Source organism: Blastomyces dermatitidis (assembly GCF_000003525.1).
Source record: "Blastomyces dermatitidis ER-3 genomic scaffold supercont1.1, whole genome shotgun sequence".
NCBI classification, from domain to species: Eukaryota; Fungi; Ascomycota; class Eurotiomycetes; order Onygenales; family Ajellomycetaceae; genus Blastomyces; species Blastomyces dermatitidis.
In genome coordinates, this window is record NW_025544774.1 from 9057208 (window position 1) to 9075559 (window position 18352).

General features: G+C 46.7%; 7 protein-coding genes across 8 annotated transcripts; 3 read left to right on the forward strand and 4 right to left on the reverse strand.

Moving 5' to 3' along the window:
* Positions 1-541: 541 nt before the first annotated feature.
* On the reverse strand, positions 542-1936 carry BDCG_01195 (poly(ADP-ribose) glycohydrolase isoform; the record flags this gene model as incomplete). Its single annotated transcript, XM_045416700.1, has 2 exons — positions 542-706; positions 773-1936. 2 exons carry the CDS (start codon positions 1934-1936, stop codon positions 542-544), a joined length of 1329 nt encoding a protein of 442 aa, XP_045272361.1.
* A 1359-nt stretch (positions 1937-3295) lies between these two features.
* On the forward strand, positions 3296-4990 carry BDCG_01196 (cript family protein). The gene is made up of 3 exons (XM_045416701.1): positions 3296-3773; positions 4192-4315; positions 4378-4990. Exons 1-3 carry the CDS (start codon positions 3606-3608, stop codon positions 4467-4469), a joined length of 384 nt encoding a protein of 127 aa, XP_045272362.1. The 5' UTR covers positions 3296-3605; the 3' UTR covers positions 4470-4990.
* BDCG_01197 (50S ribosomal subunit L30) lies at positions 4687-6567 on the reverse strand. The gene is made up of 3 exons (XM_045416702.1): positions 6400-6567; positions 5635-6326; positions 4687-5450 (listed from the first exon to the last, which is right to left on the reverse strand). Exons 1-3 carry the CDS (start codon positions 6443-6445, stop codon positions 5148-5150), a joined length of 1041 nt encoding a protein of 346 aa, XP_045272363.1. The 5' UTR covers positions 6446-6567; the 3' UTR covers positions 4687-5147.
* Positions 6568-6571: 4 nt separating this feature from the next.
* Positions 6572-9572, reverse strand: BDCG_01198. 2 transcript variants are annotated; one of them, XM_045416703.1, is made up of 5 exons: positions 8884-9572; positions 8735-8827; positions 8440-8666; positions 7741-8386; positions 6572-7685 (listed from the first exon to the last, which is right to left on the reverse strand). In XM_045416703.1, exons 1-5 carry the CDS (start codon positions 9134-9136, stop codon positions 7045-7047), a joined length of 1860 nt encoding a protein of 619 aa, XP_045279488.1. In that variant the 5' UTR covers positions 9137-9572; the 3' UTR covers positions 6572-7044. The 2 variants fall into 2 exon arrangements, with proteins under 2 accessions (XP_045279488.1, XP_045279489.1); XM_045416704.1 differs by having other exon boundaries at positions 8735-9546.
* Positions 6695-11730, forward strand: BDCG_01199 (peroxin 26). The gene is made up of 3 exons (XM_045416705.1): positions 6695-7936; positions 8055-10279; positions 10362-11730. Exons 2-3 carry the CDS (start codon positions 9837-9839, stop codon positions 11275-11277), a joined length of 1359 nt encoding a protein of 452 aa, XP_045272364.1. The 5' UTR covers positions 6695-7936; positions 8055-9836; the 3' UTR covers positions 11278-11730.
* Positions 11358-14207, reverse strand: BDCG_01200 (solute carrier family 10). The gene is made up of 2 exons (XM_045416706.1): positions 12633-14207; positions 11358-12509 (listed from the first exon to the last, which is right to left on the reverse strand). The coding sequence occupies exons 1-2, from the start codon at positions 13385-13387 to the stop codon at positions 11846-11848; spliced, it is 1419 nt and encodes a 472-aa protein (XP_045272365.1). The 5' UTR covers positions 13388-14207; the 3' UTR covers positions 11358-11845.
* A 959-nt stretch (positions 14208-15166) lies between these two features.
* Positions 15167-18333, forward strand: BDCG_01202 (succinate/fumarate mitochondrial transporter). Its single transcript, XM_045416707.1, has 5 exons — positions 15167-16563; positions 16630-16677; positions 16764-16813; positions 16888-17086; positions 17173-18333. Exons 1-5 carry the CDS (start codon positions 16497-16499, stop codon positions 17787-17789), a joined length of 981 nt encoding a protein of 326 aa, XP_045272366.1. The 5' UTR covers positions 15167-16496; the 3' UTR covers positions 17790-18333.
* The last annotated feature ends 19 nt before the right edge of the window (positions 18334-18352 follow it).

Sequence of the window (18352 nt, forward strand, 5' to 3'; positions counted from 1 at the left end):
TCCAATCAGGGGAAATCCAGAAAGATGGAGGCTAAAAGGAAGAAAGAATATCTAGGTCACCTCGGGGCTCAGCCTTACAGGGGCCGAGCAAACAATTGGCGGGCTGAATAAGTGGAGATCTCATGAACAGATCAGAAGATCAAAGAATCATGCGCAACGTAAAACTTAAAAACTTGCTTGTATGTATGGAGGCTATGTATGACACTGACTTCACGGTAATCATGCGTCTAACAGCAAACGTCCCCTATCCCCTTTATATAGCGTTTCCTCTTCTTAACGGCGGGAAAGTCCATGTAATTTTACTTTAGATGCGGCCTCGACCAACCCTGAAGCACCTCCTCCTGGACATTGTTAATATGATTGATTTAGGGCGGAGCAGGGTAGGGTCCATTGCAGTTGAGCATCATTCCTAACGTCGCGTGCGATCCGCATCCGACCAAGTATCGCAAGTTATCTCGAACGAATTGCAGGAGCATACCTCATTACCCGGTTAGGCTCACGGCTGCGGTGTTCAAACAGGATCTACCCGTGACACGCGAGGTCAGTCATAAGGCTTCAGCGCACCAATCGTGTCAAGAACATTTTTGACCGTCCACAATCCCTCGCGCGTCATCTTCACGATCTCGTTGAGCTCACTCGCCAGGGCAAAGTGATCCTCGCCTGACAAGACGAGCCGTAGATTTGTCTGGGCCATCGAAGCAGCACACTATTGTATTAGTGTTTTAGTTTGAGGGTTACCGCCAAAAGCGCCACAGCCCCAAAGCCCAGTAACTATTTCGGTATAGTTACTCTTGCACTCACCCTTTCCAGGGCTGCTACTGAAAGCATTGTATGCCTTGAGCAATTCGCGATCTACGTGCCCAGGAAGATGATCCGCAATTTTTCGCTTGTCCACAATAAACTGGTCTAACTGCAGAGCATCCATGAAGAGCATGGTGCGTCGTCGCCATTTTGACCATTGCGAATCCCCGGCTGAAAACCCATAATCAGCTGTCAGGACGGAATCAAGCCTGGCTTCGCGTCCGTATCCTTTGATAGTGACCATGGCCTCAGCGCCCTGTACGATCAACACTTGATTATTCTGCAGCGTGGGTGTGAGCAGGACAACAGGGCAAGATTCTGGTGATGATCCCACTTGGGTTTCCTCTTGGGTGCCCGTTTGTCCAAAGCCAACGTTTTTGTTGGCTGAGATGACACACGCCCCGTCAGGAAGTCCGAGCAGCGACGGCTCGGTTGATGCGGTTGGCAGGTGGACGACTGTTAACCGGCAGAGTGGGTACTTTAGTAGGGACGGATCGAGCTGTACAACCTGGTTTTCTTGGAGAATGCGCAAGGTAAATATGATACGCCATTCATTCATGAGTGGGGAAAGTACACGCTGTGTCTCATCTCCTACGCCGCTTAGTCGCTGAAAGTAGGTGAAGAGGGAACTTAAATAGGCCCGGGTTGCCAGTAAGTGTCTGGAGCCTGACGAGTACCAAATTCGAAAGTCCTGGGAACTGTCTGTAGCCCATGGCTGTTTAGGTAGTGAGCAGAGGAATTGGTGGATGACTAAGCACCCAACTTGTCGTCTTGACAACTCCAGCTCGCGGTGTTCTTCGGAGAGGCAAAGAAGAGAACTCTCAGGGAATAGCTGAGGCATCTCTAAAGCCAACCGCACTAGCTCTGGCCACACTTCGGTGAAAAAGTGGGTTTCTTTTGAAGCCCATTCATCTTGCAGAAAACCGCGCAGAGTGTCGTAGTCTCGGAGACTCGACGAATGAAGAGTGACTGCAATAGTTTCCAATAGCCCGACAAGGTCGCCCCATCCTTCAATTCGGGCTGTAATTGCGGCTCTGAAGATTTGCCAAAATGGGACTTCGTATGCTTCTGATTCTAGGAGACTAAATCGATCGATACAGAGTAGGCTCGGGGAACAAGGTAGTGTGAAGCGCATTTTTTTGACTTCAATGCTGTCTGTAAGGTGCGCTAACAAGAGGACGCAGCGCAATTAGCCACAAAAGGTTGTATGTTACACGATAGATAGCCTCGAATGCCGAACCAAGACGGCGGGTAATCTCCTTCGAGATTTCAGCTGGGAATTCACAAAGTAGTTGGCTTGGCAAGAGGCGAATATCCAGGACGCATGAACTCCGCAATGCATGAAGCATAAGGCGAGGGGAATACATAACTCACGGCAAACCCCAACGTTGTATGTGTGGTTGATGGAGCAATTGGCTGAAGCCGAGGCTGTGGCTGAGGCTGATCATGTGATTGTCTAGCGCAAACCTCCGGTGGCGCTGTGCGGCTTGCCACTTGGACCACGCAGAATAACGTAATGCACATATTTTTGTATAGTACATTCATCTTTAGCTGTACTCCGCGGCCGACCTAACCGGGTTCCATAGCTAACTAATAGTATGTGGTCTTTCATTCTGCCATGATCTGTTATTTTCTCTTCGAGTTTGAGAATTGTACTGTACAGTACATTTAGCAACGTGCAAATGCTGTATCATCACTGCCTGGCAACGAAATGAATTTTGGCAAGCCTGCTCTTGATAATACTGACTGATATGAATTGGGCAGTTATAGGGAATTATAGCATTCCCTAGCACATGTGTAGCTGTGCCAAGATGAGCCATCAAAGGCAGTCGGGGTAGTTGTGGACTGGTACTCTCTTCCGATGCGACTTAAACTACTTGTTGTCCATAATTTTGAAGGCGCCATGGACCCTACCTACGCAGGGATAGCTTCACAGTCAAGCTCCGGGGCGTAGTGGTAGAAACGTGATGAGAGAGGCCGCTAGGTGAGGCACAAATCCAAATTGGTGTCGGCTTTTCCTGTTGAGGTTTGGTGACTCCAGCGTCAGCAGATATTGTAGAGTACTAGAACAGCATTTGAAACTGCTCCAACATCCATAGACCTTTTCAGCCTTAAATGAATGGGTACAGATTTGGGACATGTCATGGCTGGCATAGCATCGTCGGCTCCGATGATCAGTAGTACCTTGCAGGTCTTGATTGTCAGCCCCTTGAATCTAAAATATGGGAGATGACATTGTGGTGAATGTTGTGGGACACTTGTCCAAACCTCCAAACGCATATCTAACTGCTAGATAATATGAGTTAAGCGTGTTAGTCATGGCTATTCCCATCTAGCACCCAGCTGGTGAAGGGAATTAACATGTCATTTTCCGGAGTGTACGGAGTAAGCACATAAGATTGACGTTAGAATGTAGCACCGGCTCGCCAGCATTTCATCGAGTTGGCCCCGCTGCGGCTCTCCTTAACGATTATCATGGCTATATAGAGCTAGTGGACAAAACAGATCAACGCAGTTCGAGGAATGCGATGATGAAAAAAAATAAAGTTGTAGGCCTTATTTAGCTTTAAGGCTAAACCCGATTCGAACAGCCCAAACTGCAACAGGAACGACCGCCCTTGCATTCCCTGGCAAACTTCCATGTTGTCACTCTACCATCTCATCTCGCTCCCCATCCTCTACTCTTCCGGAGACCTCAGCCAACAGCTTCATTCTAGGGAATCTGTTTATACCGTCATAAAGAATCGGCGAAAGAAGGTGAACATACATAAAATATATTGGTAACCATTCATTCCATTGCCAAAATGGTCTGTTCGAGGTGCCAAAGGAAACTCAAGAAAACCGAGCTCGCCACTCCAGCTGTCAAGCGGAAGAATGATATGTATTATGGCTCTCCAAGCAGCACCGTCGGTGGCGGTAGAGATGCAAAGAGTAAATCATCTACAACACTAGGAAATGCCGGCATATCAAAGGTAGGGATGATCACTTCTCCTATGTGCGCCCCCTGAACCTTATGAGCACGCCTAGTTATTGCCTGGTTGAGCAAATCCGATGCATGACTTGCACCTATGCAGTTCGGCAGATGGGGTTTCAGCGTGTGACTGATCTAGGTGTCTTTTGCAATTTGTCTGAGCGTGGCTAGAATTTGACATAAACATGTGCAATTCTTCAGCCCTACAAATAGTATTCCACCATCACCATGCACCCCTCGTGTATATGATAGCACAACAATCTTGGTCCTAAAGCCCTGCACTCACTGCAAATTTAACAAAACCGTGCCAAAGTGGATGGTATTTAAGCCCCATCCACCAGTGACTTATTGATATCTCCTTCGTTTCGCGACCATAAAAGAACTAGGACTAAAGCAACCCGCTGACTTTTCCGAAACAGAATAAACTGCTTAGCAGTAAGGCGAAAAATCCTTATGCTGCCTACTCGAGTGCTTGCGAGTCATGCAAGGCCAAGACAGAGCAGGGCAGGAAATTCTGCCAACGGTGCGCTTATACCAAGAATGGTATGTTATTCTCCGCTTCCTCGTTAATTTAAAAGCGCCATACTAATTGTACGACCTGGTAGCGTGCGCAATGTGCGGCAAAAACCTAACCGCCACGGGTAAATATTCGAAGGACCAGCCCGTCGTTCAGGGGCAAAAATTCAATTGTAAATGAACCGGAATTTTGTGCCCAGATTTTTCTTATTCCGTCATTAGTTTATGCCCTTTCGACTTTCTCTTCTTATGTCTGCCCGCTACACGGTTGTAGAGAGGGTGTGCGTGCCTAATATATTCATTTTTTCAGAGAAGACTGTTTTCTTTTTCGTCCGGTTTGGTAACGGCTATGGCGAGGGTATCGCTAGATACATGTATGTGATATTATTTGGTAGGATATCTTTATTCGCCTTGGGTTTTGAGATGGAGTTAAGGTTGGTGTTTTAAAGGGAGGATTCTGGGATTTGTATTCTTAAGTCAGGAATGTCTTGTTCCAGGTTAATCAAGATCTTATACCATCTTTCTATGAACAGCGAATACACTAAAATATATAATTCACTAATTGATACGCTAAGGACAGGAAACAGGCCTTCCTTGACGTGAAAAAAATTCGATCATAGAATACAAATACAGCTTTATCAAACCCGACAGATCTAGTTATACAGAAGGCATGCAAATATAAAAACCGACACAAGGGAGAGAAATGAAAGGGGGGGGGGGGGAGGGATGAAAAGCTCCAAAATGAAACCTGACCCCGCTCCTTACCAGGGCTTATTCCATTCAGCATTTGAAGCGCACAAAGCGGGAAATTATACGGATGTCCAAAACTTCACCCAAGAAAAGTCCTCCCTCCAAAACACTATCTCTCCTCCAACATATTCTTAATCGAACTCCAATATACCGGCAGTACATACTTCTGAATCTCATCCTTAGCCAGCCACTTGAAGTCGGTAATACCCTGCGTATTTTTCGTCAGGTCCGCCTGGCCAGCCATAATTCTGCCCTTAAGGAAGAATATCTTTTCGCCGCGGAATTCTATCCCCGCTTCCGGGTTAGGTTTTGGTTTGCGTAGGTTGTAAACGTAGTGGCCAATGGGGTGGTAGCCAACCATCCAGGTATTCATGTTGGGGCCAGCGGAGCTAAAGAGGGCGCGTTCTGCTCCCTGTATTGATTCATGTGGTTAGCTTGGTCGATTTATATACTGCAGCCGGAGAAACTTTGAATCAAGGAACTAGGTAATTTGCTACCGGAAAAGGGGGAGGCACGGTACAGGGGAAAACAAAAGTAACAGGTTTTCAAAGGAAAGGGGGACAAAACAATAAAGAAGAATAAAGAACTATACGAACCATCCTCAAATTCTCCTTCTCCTCCAATTTCACACTCGGGAACATCCAAAATGCCTTCTCCCCATTCTTAACCTGTACTAACAAATACAGTGTCCGATGCAGCAGCCGATCCAAGCTCCTGTGGTCCCCTTTTTCATCCGCCTCCGTAAACCTCGGAAGCGGACGCGGGATCTCGTCCTTCTTCCCTTCCCCTTCTTCTGTTTCAGTAACGGCGCGCCCTTCAGCATCTTTCACCAGCGCATTGATCTGATGCTCCGGCTCCGACTCCACGGAGCCAACAAGCAACTCATCGTTCCACGCCTCGCTCGAATACGCATTATATCGCCCGATATCTCTCGAGGGTGTTAGGCGGTCTTTGATCTTGCGCTTCCAATCGACATCTGCGGGAGTGTCGCGCTTGAAATAAAAGTATCGAGTGAAGGGGAGGGCGAGACGGTCGTTTAAACGGCGTTGATAGAAGTAGAAGGCTTTCTCGAATGAGGTGAGCTCGCGAGTTAGTCGGGGTGGGCGGGAGAGGACGATTCCGGCTTTGATGTCGTACTTTGGTGTAAGGATTGGAGAACTATTCGTAGTGTCTGATGGTGTGGTCTGTGTTGTCGCTGGAGCTGCGGACTCTGCAGCAGTGGCATATCCGCGGCGACTAAGCGTCTCTTGACAGCTTCTGCACACAACAGAATCGAATGTTGACGGCCCTATATTCAATTAGCATATACACTCCAGACAACCTCACGTTCATTGTAGATGGGAAAAAATATTATCACATACTCAACAGCGTTGCAACACGCCTGGCGCCATTCGTTCCTGCAGACATCTCCCCCAAGCAATGTGGACACCAATTGCTCTTTGTTTTATGTCGTGGTCTGCGTCCAGGCTACTGCTAACTGTTCAATATCAAGCATCGACCAGAATCTGCGAAAAAAATGTCTGTCCGCAAATGCTTTCCACTTGGATTATACATCTTGGCACGCTAGAGCTATTGTAGTGAAAATCACGTGATATAGTTTTGATATATATTCCACCAATAAAATTTTCTTGTCGCAGTTTGATTCCTCTTCTCTTCTCTATCTTCAAAAAACATGGCACCGATCCTTATCATCAATTGCTCTGTTTAACTTCTCCACAGCTTTTGATCATTTAGAAGTGCCTAGAAAAAGATTTTCCGTCATTGCGGTCAATTTTCGCTAGCGGTACCTTCATCCTCTAAGGTGTACAGTTAGATAGCTACTGCATACAAATCCCCCCTCCTCCAGCACAAAGCATTCGAGCTAAATCAGTTCTTCCATTCATTTTCTTAGTAGCAATTTACATATCAAATTAAAACATGTGTGTCATCTCTCAGGAGGATCTAAACCTAGCCTGTAAATCGTTTGAGGTGTATCGCGTCATTGTTATCCCTATGCTTAAAATAGGTCAATTCAAATCGCATATTTCTTCGAGAGTCCCAAAGACTCGGAGCTTGTTTCCATAAATCCCCCAGAAATCATCCAAAAATTGAGGAATGAGCCTGGCTCTCTTTCTCTTGTGTTGGATCATGGCCCTCTCCTGAAGTTTCCAGAAAGGCGAACTTGGATCCATAAACGGGGGCTGGCTTTTGTCAGTACCGTGTGTTCGACCAGCAAGTGGTTCCGATTGCGTTGGAGTGGAAAGGAGCGATCGTATTCGAGAGACCTCACTCTCCGTGCTCCAATCCACTGGCGATTGCTTTGGTGTTGATATGGCAACCAATTCGCTACTTGACCGCCTATCAAAAATCGACGTCGACGAGGAGAAACTCTGGGAATCACTACAATCTGGCTCGCCTATGTCTATGAGCTTTTTGGCTTTATTCTCAACGCGGCTTCGCATTCTCGACGCTGTCCTCAAAGGTGCCCTTGGCCAGTCATCCAGAACAACGGGCTGAGCGATGCATGGTCGCGGAACGTTAGCTATTGGCGCCTCTCCTTGTAACTCCGCAGTCAGTTTGATCAAAACCTTTGCAGTGAGCAAGCTATCGTATCCCGCTTCATGAAGTGGCTTCTGCCCAACGTATTTATCATGCTCCGGGTCAATGACTAAAAAGTGCGCGCGGTTAGAATGTAGGGCCTCAATTTGATTGGTGTTACGTACAAATTTTGGGCGTCTTCCTCATCGCCAAATTGTCGTTAATTTCTGCCAGGGAGGATGAGGGCGTCACTGATGAACAATTGTGCGTGGCCATATATTTTGTGTCAATTACAAGGGGAAATAAAGAATGGATAGCTTCCTTGAAATCTTCGATGCGATCCGGCAAGTTGCCAATAAAGCATTTGTAAAAGTTGATGAGGTCAGTGAACAAGTTATGTCCAACCAAAACAGGCTGTCTTGACTTCAATTTTGACCGCAAGTCGTCAGAGTAGTTCGACAAGGCCTCTGCGTCAACTGTGGCTGAATCTGGGATACAGGGAAGAAAGACCCTCGGGTCCATTGCAGAGAGGTCACCTCCAACCATGCCCTCAACAATCCATCGAAACCCCATTTGCTGGACAATCCGCTCTCGAAGAGTTCGCCATTTATCAACGCGTATGTACTCCTCACGCTGTTTGTTGTAGGGAATGATTTGGACGAAAGTTTTTCGACTGATTGAGACAAGAGAAGGGTACTCTGCGCGAACCAGCTGATGGACCAAACGTTTTTGGTAACTGTTTAGGGCGAACCTCCAGCTCCCTAGAGGACCTGCCATATTCCCATTTTCCAGTCCACCAGGTTCTGGAATGTTGAGATATTCTTCCTTATCCTTTCAGCTGTCAGCGATGATTTAGAATCAATGAAACTATATATTCTCCTTACCCCTATCTCGTCAATCCATGAGTCAATGAGACCGCGAACCTTAGCTACGAATGTATGGGATTCTGGGTCCATGTTTTCGGGTTTGATGTCCGCAATTTTTGCAGTGCTGTTCTCACTCTCCGCCAATTTCGTCATTGCCAATTGTTCTTCGAGGCGCGAAAGGTATGGCAGCCCTTCTACAAACGGTGCTTCCATTCGAAATCCATTTTTTATCAAAAACTCGACGGCTTGTTCATTCAGGAAAACGTCATTGCTGGAACAGTGAAATTGCCAAAATTGATAGGGGTGTACAAACCACGGCTTTGATAAGACCATCGCCTTTCAACTCCCAATCTTTCGTCAAGCACGGGATTTATATGGAGGTTATAAGGTCGTAACACATAAGTCCCTATATTCTTCTTCAGCATCGAACCGACAGTCGCCAACCAAAATGATCGCTCTAACCAGTCTCCCCGTCCTCCATTGCAAAGGTCAACCCAATTTGCAACACTTGATAGGTATCAGCTGCTTCTTTAACTTCTTCGTATCTCGTCTGTAGAGTCTGTTTCTCACCCCATAGATTGCTTCCAGGGCTCGGAGCAGACTGCCTTGGAACGATCCCGGAAAACTCCAAGTCCACGGCAACAAAAGAAGACTTTGCTAAGTCATTTAGAAGTCTCGGTAGATGTTGACTAAAAGACTGCCTTGTCACATCCATATTTAACGAACGAGCCTTGCTGTTCAGATGAAAGAAAACAAGGGAAATGGGGCATGCAAAGCCAGAGAGCTTAGCTGTTCGGAGATTGAGCAAATCAGAAACCCAGGGTGAATGAAATAGTCAAGAAAGATGTTCAGATGAAGGCTGATTAATACCTGTCAGTTTGTGTGCAGAGCTCAGAGTATGAGCAACACAAACAAGAGACAGGAACCTTCCTAACTTCATCAGAAAAGAAGACATAGTGGTGTGATAAAGAAGTTGTCTGCTAGTGTGAATTTCCCTTCATGGAGGAGATTGCACATAACTTCAAATTATTAGAGTAAGAGCAAATATCGGATCTGGCAGGAAGAGCTTGAAGTCCTTTCTTTGTCTACACCACAATTGCAGTCAGCAAGTATTGAGAAGGAGACAATGGATCTGTATTTACTGAGCTAAAATATGGACGAACACATAAATAATCGCCAGCGCTCGGAGGGCATTTTTTGGAAAAGCTTAAATATGACGGATCCAGACAACGAGACCTCGTGATCCGCAGTTGACCGAGGATGTTTGAAGCTCGGCCTACCCGAAGAGCAAGCAACAACTTGAACGACAGTATCTGTAACCTGCCAGTGTTCATCCTCGACTGATTTACTACATCTTACTTCAGCCTTCTCAATTGAACTGGTAGTATTTCGGTATCGAAACTTTGAAGCCTCACATGATGTCAGATAAAAGCTTCCACAGCGCCTCAAAGCCACCTCGCCTCTCTCCCTCCTCCTCTCTATCCCGCTCCTCCTCCACGCAAATATCGCAGGTCTACAAACAGTCCTCGCAGCTATTTCTCACACGGCGGTTACATGAAGCCTTATCCGCTGTTGAACCTATTATCACCCCACCTACGTCGCAAGAAAATCAACAGGATGACCGCGCGCCAATCGCCACAGCCTCGAGGAATCTGCGCAAAAAGGTTTGGAACCTATACATCTCCATTCTCAATGCCATCGTCGAACTTGGCGCCGAAGAGGGAAAGGAACAATTTGGGCAAAAGGAATGGAAAGCTTTGGCTTCCAAAGTCCGCGGTGGTGAGCTCTGGAACATCGTATCACAGGTCGGATACGGTGGCAGGGATGGCTCCATAGATGCGGATGTCGTCTACAACATGTGAGTTTCAATCAAGGATGCAGCGAGGCTTAAAATCATTTTTCAAGAATGCTGACGTGTCATCATCATTGTTTTCGTACAGCGCTACTCTTCTTCTTACTCATTCACCGTCGCAAAAGCTCAACCAGCAGCGCCTCGAAAATTACCTATCGTCCTACGGCCAACCTGACCTTGACCTCGCAGCTCACATAGATAACTCACCAGGTCGGAAGCGAAAACAGAGAGCATCCCGTGCGAATGGGACAGATACGCCAAAAGATCTGTCTGCGCGGGTCCGGATATTAGAGCTCTTCACACTCCATGTCCTCCCTCGGAACGATGAATGGGACTACGCTAAGGAGTTCATTACACTGAGCGAAGTTCTAGATGACGAGCGGAAAGAAGCCTTCCTGCAGATGCTAGAGAATCTACGAGAAGAAAAGGAGCAAGGCGCGTTACGGGCTGCGGAACTCCAGCGGGAAAAGGAGGCAGAATTAGAACGCCGGCGACAAGCGGAAGAGGAACAGCAAAGGCGAGCAGCAGAACAAAGGGCCGCTGCGGAGAAATCGCATGCAGCAAAGGGGATGAACGGCCACCAGAGAACAAGTAGCGAAGTCGACTATGGAATCGAGAATGGAAACCCAAATGCTGGCTCTCCTTCCTCAGCCAAAAATCGAACCCTCAAACCCGCAACGAAGTCCGGTAGAGTTTCATCCTCAGCCACAGTGCCAGGCCGGTCGACTGAATCGTCAAAACAAGTTAAGAAGGTCGATAAGCCAAAACCAGCTATGAGGCAACTGCGCATGTTTGCCAATTTTCTAGTCACGCTGCTCAGGAGCATGGGGCGTTCCATGTCTGCAAATCCGCTTTCATTTCTGAGAGCACTGCTGGTTGTGTTCGGTGTTCTCATGGCGCTTAGTCGAGCGGATGTACGAAATCGGCTTCGCAGAATCACGCATTCTGGATGGCAGAAAATCCGCGGTACTTTAGGCATGGGCCTTAAGGTTAGCTACATATAGCGAAGGGTATGTGCACATAGGTTATTCTTTCTTTATAGATATATTTTCTTCGGTACGGTTACATGTAGTTTCGTGTATAGTACAAGATGGTTTCGTGGTTCAATCATTTACATATTTTTCTTTCCTTGGTATATTGGCTCTTGGCTATTTTAAACGGTCTGCATATCTGTACATAGGTAATAGCAACTCTTCATGTTTTGAAACGGATGAATAATGAAATAGGTGAACTGCAAATAATATTTCCCAAATCCTATCTCGGCTATCTACCTGTTTTCATATAGCCGTGACAAGAGCACTTCTACCGTTTGTATTTCCTTCCAGCTTAGGTAACTTTCGACCTGTGCCGTTGTATATACCAAACAAAAAGATCCATTAACTCCCTTCCCAGCTACATCTCTGTTAGATGCCATGTGTCTCCTTGCCTTGTTAATCCAAACCTATCATTTATCATCCTCCCTTGCCTCGAACAAAAATCCCAACCGACTGATCCAATATCCAATCCCCTCTCTATATTATATATAGTCGTGAGAGTTCCTAGCAAAAGAAAGAAATCCAAAATCCAAAAATTTCAAAGAATTACCGGAATCTGCATTCCTATTCCTTTTTCTCCCCGCTCAACATCAACATCAACAGTATCGTCACGCCCATCCAGTGCCCCATGCATCCCCTCAGCTGTCTCACCCTCACTGGTACTCAGACTTGTGTGCTCGCTCTCACAACCAGTTCTCGGACTATCTCTTCCCCCTTGTGCCCTTTTTTCCTTCTCAATCCACTCTGCCTGCCTCCTTTTGCCCCACTTCTTAAACAAATGTACCATAAAATGTGCGCAAAAGATCTGCTCCGTCGTATACAAGATAACTGGTACCGTTAACTTGGCGACAAGATGCAGATCTATCGTAGGATACATGGCGTAGAGCATGGGAATGCCAAGACTGGTGGTCTTCGCCGGGCCGCAGAAGCAAATTGCGATGGTTTCGAGCGGTGGCGTTTGCTTGATGAGGCGGGTGAGGACGGCATTTAAGAGGAAATGTAGTTTCGCTTTCTTCGGTGTAACTACTCTTGTTGTTGTGGGCTTTGCCTGGGGTATAAGCGATAAGGGAGGATAAGCGATTATGAAGCTGACGCATGTGAGGGAGATGTAGAATAGTACGTTAAACAGCGTAACGAAGGCAATTGTTTCATGACTAAGTGATTCGAGAGCACCAGTTGCGAAGCAGGTCGAGAAGCTGGCCCTATATATGGAGAAGATATATTAGATGGAAAGGGGTAAAATGCCACATATAGTTTCCCTGAAGGTGAATACTCTTTCCCTCCAAATAGTGTAGAGTGAAAAGGTTTTCAAACGCACAACTCACCAAAAAACCAAAATCAGGCATGCAGTACTCAATTTCGCCAAATAAAATGTCTCCATCGCCCACGCTGTCCTCTCTGCCAACTTCCATCGAACAAGTTGGCCCACCGCCAGCGGCAGGAAAACACTCAACCCCAACCCCTTAAAAACGCTCTGGTACATCCCTTGTAAGTCACCGTTCGATTCCTTCCACACATCAAATGTGCTAGACTTGGGCATTAACGCCACCGCCCAACCAGGCGTAACGAATGGACCCAAGATATTCGCAATGAATACCTCGACCAACGACGCCGCTTCATCCCCACCAGCAGCCCGAGTCATCACCACATTTGACGCAATGGTGGTCGGTAGGCATGCCAATATTACATACCCAGCCAACACAGCCCGATCGATCTTTTCAGCGTGGTCCGTGGCATCAATCAAACGCACCAGTCCAGTTATTATGGCGGGGATAACCAAAAATGAGACACCCTGGACTTGGAGGTGCAGACGAAAATTCATCATATGCCTGAGCAGTTTGTCCTTGGGGATGGAAAGGCCGCTTATCAGGAAGATGAGGGCCACGGCACCATATAAGACAGAGTATTCAGCTTTAATGATGCCGCCGTGTTTGCCCACCTCCGGAAAGTAGTATGCGAGCACGCAGCCAATGCCGAAGCCGATAAGGAGCCACTGGTGAAGAATGAATTTGAGAATAATTGTGGAAAGGGGCTTCTTCGCTCTCCCCGCGGGCAGTGGAGAGATGGATCGGGGTTCCATGACTGGAATATTTCTGAATATGTATGTTGCGTCTCTAAAAAATGTCGCCGCCGCAGGGAGAACACCTCTGATGAGTAGGATATGAAATGCTTTATATCCACCCCTCGGCTGATTGGGTTCATTGGCAAATCTTCTGGGGAAGTATCCAAAAAATGTGATAGTATATTCCCGTCTCCTCTCACTATCGAGGCGTTACTATCGGGGGCCAGCTCGCATTTATATATGCCAACGCTGTGACCATAATATATCCCAAAACGATAGCCATATATTTTGTTTCCATGGGGAATAGATGGGCTACACTATAAGCCCAGCGACACGATTTCCCACAGTCTATTTATCAAAGTGGATTATAGGTTGCGCAGAAAAGCAAAGGGAAAGCGCCTTCCTCCTCCGCAGTGGCCTTGACAAAGAAATAAGAGGGAGATGGAAATAGAAATGCAGAGACCGGGAATGTCGCTGCTCCATCCTGGGTGTTGGCACTTAACTAGTCGCTGCTTAACAGCGACTAGTTGGGGTGGTGGTGGGGACAAAATTGTAATGTGGAGAAGACATGCTGCCATGCTGTATACCATTTCCCCAGAAACTTCAGATCCCTCCCGCACGTCGAAAAGCAGTAGTGTGATACTCTTGAGACGAGTGGAACAATGAATGTGGTGCAAAACTCTAAACGGAGGGAGTATATAATAATATCTGAGGAAGACTTTTGAAATTTTCCTGTTCGCCTGATTGGTGGAAAACAGGCAACCGCGACGTGATGCAGCGCATGATTCTGTCTGCGAATTCAAAGAAAATCACAGCATGAAACCTATAGACGGCGTTGATTATGCATCAGTTTGTCTCCTTCTACAATGAATCCGAAGTTTAGGCGAGAGCCTCCAATTGATTTGCAAATATTAAATACTTGAGGAGTCACAAGATTCAATGCACGAAAGCGGACAATATATATTTCATCCTAATTTTGATACTCTACTGCCATGAAGGGAATTGCATAGAGCAGTTCCCAGTCGCGACGTAGAGCGGGAAATTGAAATATGCAAGCCATTCTACCCAATTTTCTCTCACTGAACCTGCCGCATCCAATCAGGCCATCATCCCTTCTGGGAAAAGAGTTTGCTTGGTTATCGAAGATTTTACGCAGGCTAATTCGCCCCCTGGAAAGCTCCATCCGAATGAATATCTTCCTCTCCTCAATGTCAATGGCCATCACCGCTCCCTCCAGTTGCATCTGTTCGCTAAGTTACCGTTTCTGGCCGCTTTCGCCTGTCCAACCGCTATTGTAGCCAATATTCGTGTCAAAGGAAGAACTACCATTCTCTTCACTTATATAGCCAACCACTCTTAGTAGCTTTATGTGAGGCATAGCACCTGGCTGGCAGAGCTCCGCAATATCAGAACGCTCTCCCATATATATATATGTGGGGTCGAAATGGAAACATGTCTACAGTACCACCGATGCAATGTACGCTTCGACCAAGGCCAAGGCCTGGATTCTATAAGTACGCGTTTGGAGAAAAACTATTTTATACAATTAATGCAACGACCTTGACCCCCGGACTCGGTTTATACATTTTTGAGCCCTGTGCTCATCTACATCTTTTCGCAACTCTGCTTGGCAGTACAGACGTAACTTACACTAGGCAAAACAGTTATTGCGGCGGAGGCATCCCATAACTCTAGCCTACCGCTAGCCGCGAGCCGCGAGCTCCAAATAAAACTGGTCTAAAAAAAAATACCGAGACTTCAAATTTAAGTAAAACCATATTCCCGCTGTATGACTCCCTCCAAGCCGTAGCTCCCGATGACTCTTCTCAACCAGGAGGTGAAATATCTATTTTTCCAAAAACTTATGTTCCTTCCTTGCCTCAGCTTGTTTATCTTAGCCGAACCTCGGCATCTTTTGGAGCGAGTCTGCCGGCGCCAGCTTCTGCAGAAAAAAGTACCTTCGCACATATTTCTCGCGCGCGAGGTACCTCCGCAGCGTCGAGTGGGTTTCGCTTACATAGTTAATCACGTAGTTCATCCATTCGGCAAAGCCGCGAAAACCCAGCTCGGGGACTTCCCCACAAAGCCCCGAGATTACCCGTTTTCGGGGAGACAGAAGCCCTAAGCGCGAAATTGTTGCCCCGCAGAAAAAGGAAACATGGGCTTGCTGTTGCCCGCACTAAACTCCATCGGTGGTTGCCGAGAGGCATGTGAAGCACGCTGTAGAGTGCTAAGCTTGGGGAGAGATATCACGGAATGATGTTAAGGGTTATTGGTGGGATGCGTTCACATGTCTTTTTCTTTCTTTCATTCGAATCAGGTGAGATCTGGGAAGGGTCATGCAGGTCCAGCTTGCGCCAGGCGTGGTAATTCTTATTATAGAGGAGGGTGGGATTGTTACGGGATCTCCAGCTTAGCTCGTTGAACCTCGGGACTGAGAGATCTGGACGTTTTCAACTCTCGCCACGGGCCATGGCGTAATATAGAGGAAGGAAGCTGTATGGAGAAATGGTAGTAAATGAGGTTGATTCTTCTTCGGATGCTCAGCGATTTTTCTTCTTCCCTACCCGTTTTCACAAAGGCAAATGAGAAAAAAGAATCCCGGTTGGTATTTCTCTTGGAATGGCCTTTTTTGACCCTGCTTCCGGTGTCAGAGGTCATCATCCTCCATCCTTCCGCTCGCCCATGGGATGGGCCTGCACAGCGAGATAATACCGCTTCCTGGTTGTTCAAGGCGCCGTGTTTTAACTGTACAAATAATTTCGGGGATATTGAAAATAAAATAGGGCTTACCTTTTTTGCATCATTATTAGCTCCAACTGCTACCTACTGGGTCTCAATTTCTAAATTTCCCGTCCTAGATATATTATCCTCTTGTTATAGAAAAAGCTTATTGTGCCTTTTTTTTTAATTCTCTTCCTCGGCATTTCTGATAGGCAGTTACTCATTCCTTTAACTCTCCTTCTACGACTTTTTCTTTTCCTCATTCAATTGCATTGCTCAAAATTGGATATTAGAAACTCCGCCGTTTAAAGATAGCAGTTAGGGGCCGTTGAACCTGCGCATACTCTCTCTTCACCTCCCTCTCTCCTTTCGTTCCCTCTCCACTCCTTCACACCATATCAACATGTCTTCAAAGAATGTAAATGGTCCCAATGGGAAAAAGCCCGCCTCGGCGGCTACCAACTTAATTGGTTCGTTCAATAACCCTCCATCCGAAAGCCAGATTAGGGCTTCATTGTGACTGACTGAGAATATAGCTGGTGGTACTGCTGGAATGATGGAAGCACTCGTGTGCCATCCTCTAGGTATGGAATTTTGCCTTTTTTTGCCTGTATCAAGGCTTCGAATTTTAGGTATGCGTTGGACAAGGGCTCATTTTCCTGTGGTCTAGATACCGTTAAGGTCCGAATGCAACTGTCAAAAAGAGCGCGGGCACCAGGGGTAAGCTCTCATCTAACTTGTCTGGCATTTAAACTACGATCCTGGCGTTAAGGCTAACGGTGTATGTGGTGCAGGTAAAACCTCGGGGGTTCGTTTCGACTGGGCGGGAAATTGTGAGGAGAGAGACAGCTCTTGGTTTATATAAGGGTCTTGGTGCTGTCTTGAGCGGAATAGTACCGAAGATGGCCATTCGATTCACATCATATGGGTGGTGCAAGCAGGCTCTCAGTAATAAGGAAACAGGGAAACTTTCCGGTTCTGCTAACATGCTTGGTACGTTAGATGGAGTAAACCTTTGATAAGGGTTTATTTATCCCTTTCTCAGTTCAATATCACTTACATTATATGTCCAATTTTAGCTGGTCTTGCGGCTGGTGTTACAGAAGCCGTCGCAGTCGTCACGCCCATGGAAGTGATCAAGATTCGTCTCCAGGCGCAACAGCACAGCCTAGCTGATCCTCTCGACACCCCCAAATACCGCAGCGCGCCACATGCTCTCCTCACTGTTGTGCGGGAGGAGGGTTTCGGCGCTCTATATCGCGGTGTTTCTCTCACTGCTCTCCGACAGGGTACCAACCAAGCCGTCAACTTCACTGCATATACCGAACTCAAGGTGCTCCTTCAAAAATGGCAGCCCCAATATTCCGAGAAGGAGCTTCCTAGTTACCAGACCATGGTTATTGGTTTGATATCCGGAGCTATGGGCCCCTTCTCCAACGCGCCCATTGATACGATCAAAACCCGGCTGCAAAGAACTCCCGCTCAACCCGGCCAAACGGCTCTTTCACGCATTACGACCATTTCGAGCGAGATGTTCAAGCAGGAGGGCGCCAGAGCATTCTATAAGGGTATCACACCTCGTGTCATGCGTGTTGCACCTGGCCAGGCCGTTACGTTTACCGTGTATGAGTTCATAAAGGAGCGCCTGGAGCGGTCGCCGTGGTCGATTGTGGGCGGCAACAAGTATACTGAGTGATTTAGCTCGTGGCTTTTTGTCCCTGAGTGTCTGCGCTGGGTATCAAGGGGAATCACCTTGTATTTAGAAGTAACAAAAAACTGTGGCAGCGGCTCTTACTTACGCTTTTCCATTGCGGGTAACTATGGGTTATACAGAGGTGTAACCTTGGAACTTGCATGTTGATTCCATTTAAGATTTCTATTGCTTTAGATAGATATCCAATTTCTTTGTGTGGATATTAGCGCCATTATTGTTTTCCTGCCTCTACCCTACCCTCATCTCTTATTTTTCTGCTTTTCTCTCTGGAGCTAAACAATTTTTATTCCTGTATCGATAAATTCTGGCATTGTTTATTTATTGCCACTTGGGAAAATGTATATAGGGAAAGAATATAGAGGTTATTTTAATGCTATCGCCTCTCTTGAGGTTCAGCCATGCTTGAGGTTTCCAGTCCAATCCATTGACAACCAATCACTGAAATAAAGGGGGGAGCAGCATTTCCGCAGCCAAAACCATAATTCTTATAATGTCTCTCAGATAATAAAATAATAAAATTAATCGCAAAGGATATAGATTTCGAG

Excerpts from the sequence above, each read along its gene's own strand:
- BDCG_01200 (XM_045416706.1), bottom strand. The coding sequence starts at position 13,387 with ATGGAACCCCGATCCATCTCTCCACTGCCCGCGGGGAGAGCGAAGAAG. Across the intron at positions 12,510-12,632 it reads TGCCTGATTTTGGTTTTTTG|GGCCAGCTTCTCGACCTGCT; the intron begins GTGAGTTGTGCG and ends CTCCATATATAG.
- BDCG_01196 (XM_045416701.1), top strand. The coding sequence starts at position 3,606 with ATGGTCTGTTCGAGGTGCCAAAGGAAACTCAAGAAAACCGAGCTCGCC. Across the intron at positions 3,774-4,191 it reads GAAATGCCGGCATATCAAAG|AATAAACTGCTTAGCAGTAA; the intron begins GTAGGGATGATC and ends TTTCCGAAACAG. Across the intron at positions 4,316-4,377 it reads GTGCGCTTATACCAAGAATG|CGTGCGCAATGTGCGGCAAA; the intron begins GTATGTTATTCT and ends ACGACCTGGTAG.
- BDCG_01197 (XM_045416702.1), bottom strand. The coding sequence starts at position 6,445 with ATGTCTGCAGGAACGAATGGCGCCAGGCGTGTTGCAACGCTGTTGA. Across the intron at positions 6,327-6,399 it reads GCGTGTTGCAACGCTGTTGA|GGCCGTCAACATTCGATTCT; the intron begins GTATGTGATAAT and ends AATTGAATATAG. Across the intron at positions 5,451-5,634 it reads AGAAGGAGAATTTGAGGATG|GGAGCAGAACGCGCCCTCTT; the intron begins GTTCGTATAGTT and ends GAATCAATACAG.
- BDCG_01198 (XM_045416703.1), bottom strand. The coding sequence starts at position 9,136 with ATGGATGTGACAAGGCAGTCTTTTAGTCAACATCTACCGAGACTTCTA. Across the intron at positions 8,667-8,734 it reads ATGGTCTTATCAAAGCCGTG|CCGTCGAGTTTTTGATAAAA; the intron begins GTTTGTACACCC and ends TGAATGAACAAG. Across the intron at positions 8,387-8,439 it reads CATGGATTGACGAGATAGGG|GATAAGGAAGAATATCTCAA; the intron begins GTAAGGAGAATA and ends GACAGCTGAAAG.
- BDCG_01202 (XM_045416707.1), top strand. The coding sequence starts at position 16,497 with ATGTCTTCAAAGAATGTAAATGGTCCCAATGGGAAAAAGCCCGCCTCG. Across the intron at positions 16,678-16,763 it reads ACTCGTGTGCCATCCTCTAG|ATACCGTTAAGGTCCGAATG; the intron begins GTATGGAATTTT and ends CCTGTGGTCTAG. Across the intron at positions 17,087-17,172 it reads CGGTTCTGCTAACATGCTTG|CTGGTCTTGCGGCTGGTGTT; the intron begins GTACGTTAGATG and ends GTCCAATTTTAG.
- BDCG_01199 (XM_045416705.1), top strand. The coding sequence starts at position 9,837 with ATGATGTCAGATAAAAGCTTCCACAGCGCCTCAAAGCCACCTCGCCTC. Across the intron at positions 10,280-10,361 it reads GCGGATGTCGTCTACAACAT|CGCTACTCTTCTTCTTACTC; the intron begins GTGAGTTTCAAT and ends GTTTTCGTACAG.